The sequence below is a fragment of the Lepisma saccharinum genome, chromosome 14 (genome assembly GCF_977018435.1).
Source record: "Lepisma saccharinum chromosome 14, izLepSacc3.1, whole genome shotgun sequence".
Classification (NCBI taxonomy): Eukaryota; Metazoa; Arthropoda; class Insecta; order Zygentoma; family Lepismatidae; genus Lepisma; species Lepisma saccharinum.
The window spans coordinates 42,274,269-42,286,652 of NC_139242.1; the positions used below are offsets into that span (position 1 = coordinate 42,274,269).

A 12,384-nucleotide genomic window follows, 5' to 3' on the forward strand; every position below is an offset into this window, starting at 1 on the left:
GCAAAAAGGGCAAAACTTTCCCCATTGCCATCAAGGAACGTATTGAGATTTGGAGGCAGGGCTGCACGCATACTCGTTCTCGGTCATGAGAAGCAGCGTGAACCCCAGACATGCAGTGACATGAAGAGAAATTTTTCCACATGAAATCACCCCTGGACTCGAACCCTACCGACTGGACCGCGGCTGCAACTTTTGTGATTTCCCTCAAATATGATGTCGCGTATATTCTAAAAGTTTCGAATGTGCGTAATGGTTAGGCTCTCATTCTTGGTGACAGCGCCTTCCGGACTTGGTTCCCGGTTAAAATACAGATTTTCTGTGTCAACGAGGAATCGGGACGCTACTGCTATTCAAAGCTACATAACAGAGAGACCAGAAAAAAAAGCCCTTGGAAGTTCTTGACCCTTGAAGGGTTGACGCCTCGTTAATTTAAATTTATTGCGTTCGAACCTAAAGGTTTGTAACTGTATACCTGTTTGCATACAATGCAGTTAAGAAGTGTCTTATTTACTTTAAAAATTTAAACATCAGGAAGTTACACTCGTATACCGGCAGAACGAAGTCCATGGGAGTATTGTGCGTATATGTGGATCAATGTTAATAAGGCATAAATTCACCAGCACGGTTAAAATTAACTTCTTATAAAAATAAACACAAAATCCGAGTTACTTGAGAAATATATTCTATATCACATGCTACTTGGCCTGTGGAAACCGATAGGTGAAAAAGAACAAAAACATTTCGCAATATTTTTAAACGGGATGTTACTATGGTATCTTATAACCTTCTTGCGACACTAAATCTAATCTCAAGGTCAAAGAATTAGTTTACAGTTTCGAAAGAGGTTAACTTCCCGTCTTTAGGTCAAAGACTTCTATTCTTGCAAAGTTTGACTGGAAATGATCTGTAATTTTTTACAGTTAATATAAAAGTGCTATGTGTACTTCAAGGAAAGTTTCTAATCTGATATGAAGATCAAGTGGGTAGAAAGCCAGAATTTATGTGTGTTTACACCATGGGTCCCGGATCGTTCCTGAAAAGAGAAGCTAAAGAACAAAAATACAAACACAAATGTTTCCATTAAATATACGGACGAAATCATTTAACTTGCGCAAAAATAAATGCCATTGATGATAGAATACTAATGATGATCATATACCCATGCTTGGCCTAAACCTTCTCGATCACGTGAAACGAGAAGAATTTCACAGTAATAACGCAGATAAACTCAAATACGTTTTTCTGTGGTAGTAAGCTCACTGAAGTAATATCCGAATTACATACAGAAGTAATAAGCGAAAGGAAAGTAGAAAGTAAGCTCATTGTAGCAGAAGTTATATCCTATTGCTTAAGGTTAATCGGAGGATTTACGGAGTATACCACCGTATACCCTCGACCACAGCCCTGGGAATAAGAAGGGACAAATGTTTGTTTTTAGAAGACTACCGACTTACTGGTGGGCCAGTCCGACTCTGCTATACACAGCAACATAACTACCGTACAATTACTTTTAATGTGAGTCCTTTTCTCTGAATGCACTACGTACAGTCACGGACACTTCTGTGTTGCAACAATCTCATTGAGTTTCAATGGGACAGTTGCAACTGAGAAGTGTCCGTGACTGTAACAGTACGTGCACGTGTTTCGTCGCGTGACTTTCACTAACAAGCCACAGCCGGATACGGAGAACATGAAAGAATGTCTGATATTCGAGTGCAGTAACAGATACAGGAATCTAAAATAAACAACCAACAAACTTGGCTGACGAAGTAGAGTCGTTTGTCACTTGCTTTCAAGGTTCGATGCAGAGAAGGAACGAAAGCAAAACGAACGTGACGAAAGCAGGATGTCAACTGGGTTAAGAGATTCAATGATATGACTATGGAGAGAGACATACATCTCCCAATGTACGATACACTTTCATAAGTTTTGCAGGCAGGAACGTGGAACAACAAATCACTACAAGCAATGAATTGCAGGAGCCCATCCTCACCGTTATGATTTGTTAGTGCAGTAATGTGTTCAGTATTGTCTTAACGCAATAGGTTAATATTTACTTAATTTTTCTTTATTCTTTTTTGGTTGTTCGAACTCCGGTGCTTGGGTTTCTGTGCCCAATCTGCTGTGGGTAACTCATGTGTGCAAAAGGAACATCGTAATACCTCATTTCTAACAAAAGATTAGTAATTATATTTTTTCCTCTCATGTTTTTATCTGTACTTACATTATTTTCTTTTTCTTGTAATCTTCCTTTTATTTTTATTCTGTTATGTTGTTCCTCTACTCGGTTTTTCCTTTCTTCCTTTGTGTTATTTACCATCGCTTTTCTGCCACTTTTGGCTAATTGTGACGATGGGGATGAGTGATGATATGATGAAATCGATGAAGCGATGCTCACAAAGAAGATCCATGCCCAGGCTGGGATTCGAACCCGGAATTCCTAGCGTGCTAATCATTCCGCCACGGAGGTCGTCTGTTTTCCTTTCCAACGCAGTCTTTCTACCTTACACCCTTGCATTTCTTCTTCAATCACTTTCTTCTTTGTAGTTTCCTCATATATTTTCTCCTCTTCAGTTCATTAACCCCTTTCCTTATAGTTTCTTGCATATTCTTTCCTTTTCTGTTCGCTTTCCTCAACACATATTTTTCTTTTTGTTATTTATCTCTATTTTTTTGTAGTCGTGCCATAGAGAAATTAGATGATGTTATTGTTTGTATATTTTAAAGGCTTTTGAGTTTACCATGATTTGGTGCAGGAAATTCCAAACAATGTGATATTGTAACTTTGTTTCAATCATTTCATTAGCCTCCTTACTGTAGGTGGCATGCTGACTTCAATGTATCTTATCTCAGGGCGTAACATCGATTTTGAACCCTTGTAGAAAATCCTGAGTGTGTGTCCCTGAGTGTATATATTTATTTCTATTTGAGCTTCTTTCAGTCACTACGTTAATGAATTGTAGAATTTAATGAAGTAGATGAAGGAACAAGTACAAAGGAATATCGATTTCTTATTCAACCCAGGGGGAGATATCCGTTTCTACACAGCGAAACAACACAGAGATTCGCCAATCCTAGAGTTGACGCATGTAAAGAAGATGTCAGTGATGCCCTTAGGTAATCTCTAAGGCAGGGGCGGCCGCTCATAAGGACGATACGGACGCCGCACTGCCGTGTGTAATCACAAGTAAACAAACATTACTTTAACATTTATATATTATATTTTACATTGTCTGAATTACAAATATTCCGTTGCTTATAGATCGTTGGTTAGTCGGTTCTGTATTCATTCTTCCGCGACAATTGCGAAGTTTGCAGGCCACCGTGCGGGGGAATACGGAACTTCGAGAGAAATCTGGCAGGGCGGCGTCCTCCCACCTTACGAGACGTAGAGCATTTTCAGGCGCTGCCGCGAGGGGTAAGAGGCGAGGGAACTGGCGGAATAACACGCGCGGGATCTGTGGCTGGGAATGGGCTGGGAGGACGGAGGGTTTGTCGTCCGAAACCAACCCCCTAGGCGAAACTGGCCCTCTCTCCGGAGAACGGTAAACAATGAAGAGTTGCCAGAAGCAATGAAGTTAACGTAAGAAAGAAAATTACCAACCGTCGAAAGAAATCATTCTGTATTCCATAGAGCAATAAATAATGCAATTTCCAATGAGGAAAGAAAATATCGGTAACTGAAAAAGTACAGACAGGTGCTTGATATTTGTTATTTACCGTCGCTTTCTGCTACTTTTCGGTAATCACGACGATGAGGATAAGTGATACTTCAATTATGGAAGGGCACTCACAAAGAACACCCATGTCCAGGCCGGGATTCGAACCCAGGATCCATGGCTTTTTATAGCCACGGAAGTCGGCTACAGCTTCGTGTTACTCACAAAATTAGATTTAATTACATGTTTTGATGAGCACGTTTTGAAAAAACCCTGATAGTGTGACAAAGTTTCACAATTTCTTTTCAAGCCGGCTGTTAAATAAATTAGAAACTAGTCATCTAAACTCACCAAGAGCCGCTACAGGAACCTGTGTATTACGAATTTCTGAAAATTTGGCAAAATTGTCTGGCAACCCCGAGGCAATAAAATGACTGCATGGGAAGACGATAGCATTGACACTTGTTGCAAAGAGAATACTCGATTCTCTTTGCTTGTTGTTTCTTCGTTTTCCATGGAAAAGTGAAGCTTTTTCGGTAGTGTGCTGTAGTTGTGCGTTTGTTGCGATGAGCTATGTGGAGAACTTGTTGGTGCGAAGTTTTTCTCCCAGAAGTCTAGATGAATAAAATAAACATAAAAAACCTAGGCCGGCCTAGACCGAATTTGAATCTAGAACAAGCATGTCTGAAGAAGATTTCTGGTAAGTTTGAAGTTTTTACTGTAGAGCTTGAGCTTCTGGTAACGCAGATATCACCTTTCCAGTGAGATATTTACTTCGCTGCCCTATTTCATATATCAATTAGTTATGTTGGACAGGAAACGTTTTTTGTGTAGCACTTTTACTAGAAATTTTCACGTTCAATGCACGTAAATATTCGTCATTGTGCTTATCAATTTTCCCCTCTGTTAAGTTAAAAAACAAACAACTAAATCTGTTAGAACTCTATTTCTTCTTCCATCTTTCGTAATCTTCGCATCACTGTTAAATAATTATTAATTTATCATAATATGTGCAAACGTGCAAAGCATGATATCCAGTAAAGACGAATATATCAATTTCTTATCATGTTGGCTGTTATATACGAAATTAATCAATTAAACTCACATTACAAGTAGAGCAAATTTATGAGCTGTCGCCCCTCCACTTTGGTTCACCACGAGCCGCCACTGCTCTAAGGGATCACTTGACCCTCACGAATAAGGAAAATTTGTCAACATTTTTTCTCGTCTTACTTTTCTCTTATTCTTTTTTTTGTCGATCATCTTTTCTCAGGTTTAGTGTCATTTAGTTCGTGGTCATTTTCTCTTGTTCATATTCAGTCTCAATTTCTTCGTATTCTTTCTCTCCCTGTTATTTCTCTTTCTTCTTTCTCTCTCTCTCTCTCTCTCTCTCTCTCTCTCTCTCTCTCTCTGGCTGTCTTGCTTCTATATTATTTTTCTTTACTCTCTCTCTCTCCCTCTTTTGCTTCTTTATCTTTCATTCTCTCTCTGCTGCTTCTTTATTTCTTTCTTTCCCTCTCTCTCTGTTGTTTAACTATTTCTTTTCTCTCTCTCTCTCATATTAATTTCTCTTAATTTCAATTCTCCCCCTCTCAGTCTTGCTTGTTCATTTACCTTTCTTTCCTCTTGATTCTTAATTTTCTTCTTTTTCTTTTCTTTTATATTTTTCTTTATATTTAATTCTCTTATGTTATCTCACTCTCTACCGTTTCTTTCATAGTTCTTTCTATCTCCCTGAGTTTCCAACTTGAGATTTCATGGCGAAGTGGCAAGCGACACGTAACACTTGTCAATTAGGAACGAACCAATCAGCAGCAACGGTTCACGCCGTACCGTCGTGTCAAGACGCACAGGCCTGCATTCGATTGGTGCCAACGGCGTGCCCAAGAGTGGGTTGATGGGTTCTTCCACCCAGCATTCCTAAGAGAAAATAACGTTAAAGGTAGGAAAAGATGGCAAAATGAGGACTGACTACTAAATAAAAATATCGTAACCCGCGCCTTTCAAAATTCCTAAGCACGCCACTGATTGGTACAGTCTTCAAGTGACATGCGATACGTGTTGCTTGCTGTTTTTGACCGATGCCAAAATATCCCAAGCAAGAACACAAATTCAAATTTTACCCTCTGCCTCCTTTTCTTGGAAAATTTATTGTAGGCAACCGTGGGCAGTAGGTTCGAATCCCAGGATAACGCTCTCTCGTCCCTTATATCAATTCAACATCCATATTAAGCGTCGGGAATATTAAGGGGAACATTAAAAAGCAACATCACAGATACCAACATTAGGTAAGATGTTGTTACCTTGAAAAGTGCGAACCCATTCTGATTTACAGTCTGTGCTTTTCTCTTTCAAGCGCTAGACGTTACTTATGCAGAAAATACCCAGTGACTCGCACGTGAAATGTTGCATTATTTAATATGCAGGAACTGATAAGGCGTATATTATCATGTGCTTGGGGCTACAATGTTATCTGTCGCGAAGCAAGACTTTGAACACAATAAGCAGAGGCAGCCAAAGTAAGTGGTTGCTTTAAGTCAAAGTCCGGGAAATGAAATTACAATTAGCAAAAAATAGCAGTGTTTTCTTATTGCTTGATGTTTGCAGAAATAAATTTTATGCGAATATTGAAGTCGAATAATTAGAAAGAAGACACGAATGAGAAAAGAAAACAAGAACAAAAAAAGGAGTGTATATATACATATATATATATATATATATATATATATATATATATATATATATATATGCACAACATGTAACATTAGTTACGATCAGGCCTTCATGATGACGTAGTAGTAATGTCGACGCTTTGTAATCGAGGTATCCCAAGATCACGATGGAGTCACATCGGATCAGATCCCAATTCAAACTATAGGTCCACTCACGATTAACCTGTTCATAAAGTGAACTTAAAACAAAACTCAAATTAGTTATGATCATCACTATATTACTGATCGTGCACATGGTAACAACAAAGAAATAGGTAGAAAGGGGAGGTCGTACAGTACCAACCGTAAATTGTGTTGCCATTAATGCGCTTAGTGTGAACAAAACGCAAATGTGAAAACCGTAATCTACAGCAAGGATTTATGCTTTATTACCGACAGGTTATGATATCTCATAAAGTTATTGATAAGACCTCCAATTTCCAGGGTATAGAAAATTGTTGCCTAGTACCGACGAGTCGCTTCTTTATGAGATTGAACGTGTTAAATGATTGATAACTTAGTGGTAAGATGTTTATTCAAGCAAAGGAGAGATTTAAAACTTTTAGACGTTGATTTGTATGTAGCCATGTTTAGACAGAGTTCCCAACCAATGCTTGTCCTGATATGTGAATCGGTTTGTGCTCAAACTTTACACTCAGTTTGTTGCTTCCTCGTGTTTGTCAAAATCTCTAGAGCTTTCTTGTGTAGAAGAAATATCGTCAACAAAACCTGAAAAGAGATAGAATGGGCCTAAACGTAGCTACCATTTCATATCTTGTACTCCATTCCTTTTGGTTGGTATTGGAAGACCAATGGGTGGTCGGTACTGGAAAAACGCCAATAGGTCAACCACGAGTGTATCAAAGGAAATGATCCGTGGCTACATTAAAGGCACTGTCCCAGCATTTCTCTCAAGTGACTGAGGAAAATACCGAAGATATATAAATTCACAGCGACGTTCCGAGCACGAGTTCGTCACTATAACCACTCATTTAACTCAAAACCGAACTCTAGACGCAGAAAAGATGTTTCGCTCAATATATAACAACAGGCCCACACAAGAACGCAACATCCAGTTATTTTCTTTTTTATCGCGCAATTTTATGTAGCGGGTAAAAAAAGAGGAAAGTGCGAATTGGTTCAAATCGGAACATCCTTGTAGTGTTATCATGCCAAAGCAGCGCGGGCAACGTCAAATGGCCTTAGTTCGTTTAAAATGAAGTCAATTTTGTCTTTAAAACGCACATATTACGAAATTGACTCTGCGTAACGACTTACAACGCGCGAAACAACAAGGATCTTTATGGGCAAATTATCAATCGTCTGCAGTGGCAATGTAGAAATAGTGACGCGCGGAACCATTTTTATCTGGGAAGGAAAGTGTAGGCATTCCGGGTGACCATGCCAGGCGTTGTGGTCGCCGAAGACATGGTAGGGGAAGCACAGCTGGGAGAAAGGTAAGCCTTACAATTTGACGTACACCAAGGAAGATGTAGGGAATGCAATTTCCCTTATCTCTTTCAAGTCTGTGGGTACAATCCTTTCAAAGCATTGAACCGTAGCCGTACAAGAAAATTAATAATACGTTTATTTATATTGTTATTTTACACTGATGCATATAAAGATCACAATTGGGAGGCGCCATTTTCTGTATGGTACCACACCAAGCCGCGAGTATACCCTAACCTACATTAACATTAGGTGTGTAAGCGGTGACCTCTCTTCCACGTAGTGTACCCTGGACTGAATGTTTGCAGGCTGACGAAGCTCTGGCGTCTCTAGACCTACGGCCAGGAAAAATCCCCGAGGATTGCGTGTGTGCCGTCACATGTCTTGTGATTTTTCATTCATCCATCTCATCACTATTAATCTCCATCGTCGCGATTAGTCCAAAGTTCCGGAAAAGCTAAGTAAAATAAACCAAATAAAATAATTGTTGTTCTTTTAAACACAAACCGAACAGGACTCCACGATTTAGTGGATAGTTTTCTGAAAATAAGGGTACTACTCGAACTTGACGTTTTCCAAGAGTAACAATCCTTGCCAAATGTGACAAGAGAAACCTGAGAATTAATTTTCTGCATTCTACATTCGATACATGTTCGAGTTCCTAGAATTCCGTTAAGTCAACTGACTAAAGACACTGTTTATTTCCAGCAAAGGAACAGACAAGGAAACCATGGGCCACCTGACGACTCTCAACCTTGCGAGCAAAGCAGCGAGCGAAGAGCATGTAGACGCGTTACCATCGCCAGCCACCAGGAGGGGCATCCTACACCAGGTGAGAGGCTGTTCTTTTATTTTTCCTCGGGATAGTTTGTAGTAATTTAAATCCTTGCAGAGTTTCCACGTAATCACATTCATAGCACTTCATCCCACAAAAGATGATATTAAATGTGATTTTAGTTTTCGGTGATTTAAATGTAAATTCAAATGTGACAACGTAAAAGTTCTTGACCGTTTATTGCTAATTGAAATTTTAAAAATGTGATTATTAGTAGTTAATAGTTTAGTCTCTTCTTACTTTTTTCGACTGCCTTTAAGGGTGAAATACAAATTTAAAAGGAATTGAATGATTGATGTGTACGAAATTTAAGTAAATCCACAACTTACAAATGGTGCAGTCAACGACTTTAGCGGTACTTTCTAATTTGTGCAACGCAATTGTTGTTAGGGTTTTAAAAATTAATTAGAATATTTTCACTTTCTGTAAGAAGAAATAAAGAATAGTTTCACGAAGTAGAAACAATTTACTTCAAATAATTGAATAAAGTAGGTCGAACTGCACCTTGTAGAAAGTGCTGCATAAAGAAGCGAATGAAGGGACAATCACAAGCATATATGGACGATACAACACGAGCCTGGTAATGGATTATTACTTGCTGTGAATCCTGACGGCAGAGTCTATGATTGCCAAGATAAACTATAAGTTTAGTATTCTTAAGAATTCGAACTGAACATGTTCGTTTGAATAACCATTTGGCAAGATTATGATTTTAAAAAAATATCCCACTGTGCTGTGCACAATATCAAATAATATTGCATCTGCTATTATTGTCCTTTATTAGAAATTTAACGAGAAATAAATTATCGAGATTTGGTAAGAAACAAAGTCCACTTCATAACATCTTTACCTTCCTTCCATTTCTATACGACGAAGGGTACAACAGGGGTATAATATAGCCTCGCCAGAAGATGTGAAGTAAAAATATAAGAGAATTGTTCTCGAAGGATGTAACAAATTGTAATTCTTTTTAAATTGTGTATGGAAATCATAAATTAGTCACTGAAGAAACTCAGATTCGATTTTTTAAGTTTATGTATAGATTGATTAGTGATAAATGATTATAAACCTCCAAAAAGTAAGGAGCTCTTTAAAAAAAGATACATGTGATATCGTGTGGAAATGTTGTGATAAAAAGTTTCATCACTACAATAGAAAAAGTATGTATTTAATTAGTACCTAGAACATTCACTGCGAGGGAACTTTGATGAGCAAAAATATCAATTTTCACTGGGAATATATTCAGCACAATTTAGGATGGTTTTTGTTTTGTGTGTGTGTGTGTATTTTAATTAATTTGCATTTCTTCTTATCTTTGCATCGCTTTTCTCATAATTTTGACTAATCGTGACAATGAGGATGAACAATGAATAAATGATGTTAATGAAGAACATCTTGAAAGTTTGTGCTGTGACACACTGTACGTGCATAATGCTGTTTACATTATAATTTCGAGACGAGACCTAGATTTGACCTTCGAGACCTTGACGAGAACGAGACATACTCAGAAGTCCAGACGAGACCGAGACACTGCCAAGCTTCATCTCGATATCATCATTAAGTTACAGGAATTCAATTATTTTCCACAAAGACTTATCATGTCAGTAGTATAACTATCGCTGTCTCTCGTTAAAATTAAATCAACTTAAAATGTGAATAATAATAATACATTACTATGGTAGGAAATATGTTCTCGGAAGGGAGGATACCTTCCAAATGTAGAAATAGGTTTGGTTTGAGTTGGTGTTTCAAGTCCATTTTATGCACAGTAAGGCTAATTTGGACTGGACCTACAGTTTAAAGTGGGATCCGAACCACTATGTGCCTCCACCGGGTATCGAGCCTCTTGACTACAAGGCGACGACGCTACCACTGCGCCATGGGGGAGGCCCGCCTTGTGGAATGTGTAAGAAACAGTGGGCAAACGGCTGCTGGATGTACTCTTTCCAGCTTCCTTTCTAAGTTATTTTATAAATATTGACATTTTACCTTCGGATAATATGTACATTATCCTTGGATAAAAATAGCATATCGGATTTTTTTTGGTGAGTTATAACCGCGGAAATCAGAGATCATGCTCAATGGAGACTGGAAGGGGATAGGGGATACGATTCTTCTTCCTCTCCTCTTGTTTCTCAGTAATCTTTCACATCTTACACATGAAGATTGTCAAGGCATTTTTGTCTTGATACGTCTCCCACCATCTCATCCTTGTGGAATCGTTGATCACGATTAGTTGTTTCCTGTTGTCGACATAACATAATTCTTGCCTTTTTGCAAGATTTCTTAAACTGGTATATCGGATAATTGGGACTGGAACTAAAGTTTACAGGGGATCTTTTAGCTTATGCAGCTATATCACTGTAATAATAATAATAATAATAATAATAATAATAATAATAATAATAATAATAATAATAATAATAATAATATCATGTCTCTGGCGAGTGGTTAACGTGACCCACTCATGTTCGAATCCTGGTCGAAGTATGAACCCATCATTATATTCTCCCAGCATCTCCTTCATCCTCACCGTCGCGATAAATCACAATGAAGAAAATTGACGTAATAAACGAAAGAGAATTAATAATAATATAAAGAACAAAATGTAAAATCACTATTTCAAATGAGTATCTTTAATTACTAACATTTTAGCTCAAATCTGAGATAAATTAAGTGGCAAATACTGATTCTTAGGGCTTTACCTATGGCATAGTGGTGAAATGTTCAAGCCTGTATTATTATACTATTAAACGTAAACGTATATTTATTAATAATGACTTAATAATACTCAGCGGTGAACGATGAGACTCGGTGAAGTACACAGACTCCTCTCAGGTACAGGGATAGTGTTACGCAAAGACAATATTCACAGCACAGAGAAATGAAACCACATTACTGCAATAGATAAACTAAAAAGTTTTATTCTTTATTTATGACAATTATAATGCGAATATACTTGAGACCAAGGCGAGGATTTCGCTTTGTCGATGAATTGACTCAACTAAAACGCATGAACTCAATGCGTGGCTATCGGCATGCCTATGGTCACATAGACCTAGCTTGCGCCCCGAACTACCACACCAAGATATATGCAATAATAACCGAGCCAATATTTGCTTTTTAGCCTTTTAGTCCACATTAATCATTAGGTTAGCTTTATTTCTTAACGAATAATGGTTGCAGTATTGTGCATAGCATCAATGCATGGCCATCGACATACCTATGATCAATCGCATAGGCCTAGCTTGCGCCCCGAACTACCGTACCAAGATGTATGCACAACACCGAGGAGTTCTCTTTAGGTTTAAAAGCTTCGTCGATCCGTGACGAAAGTGTGATATTTCTTACGCGATAGCCTCGCTTTTATGCTATTTCGAGAACACAGATTCAAGTACAGATGAATCACTCACTATTTACAAAAATATGCTACCAACAAAACTGACATCTATACATGTTTAGAAATACAAATTCGTATAGTGCACTCTCCCAAACATGAAGATACATGAAACTACTCATAATAGAGCATAAAATACAATAAATATTAAACAAAATATATATATATTACAAACAAGGTGCAATATTACATATAATAACAAGGAAATTATGTTTTTTTTACCACAAAAATGAATATATTAGTGACATATTTTCTACCGGTGACGTCACATAAAAATATGGATCGTACCGGGTGTTTCAGCAGAAACGCCGTGATTTCAAATGACCCTAATAA

At 37.9% G+C, this 12,384-nt stretch overlaps 1 protein-coding gene across 3 annotated transcripts in view; it reads left to right on the forward strand.

Moving 5' to 3' along the window:
• The window catches only part of LOC145998812 (trehalose transporter 1-like protein), a 48,457-nt gene that overhangs the window by 11,775 nt on the left and 24,298 nt on the right, over positions 1-12,384 (forward strand). For 2 of the 3 annotated variants that reach the window (XM_083135451.1, XM_083135450.1), the window contains exon 2: positions 8,528-8,651. In XM_083135451.1, coding sequence (XP_082991577.1) covers positions 8,550-8,651 — 102 coding nt within the window. In that variant the 5' untranslated portion in view covers positions 8,528-8,549. Of the gene's footprint in view, positions 1-7,706; positions 7,828-8,527; positions 8,652-12,384 lie in introns of those variants that run through there. The other variant, XM_083135449.1, reaches the window with a different exon arrangement.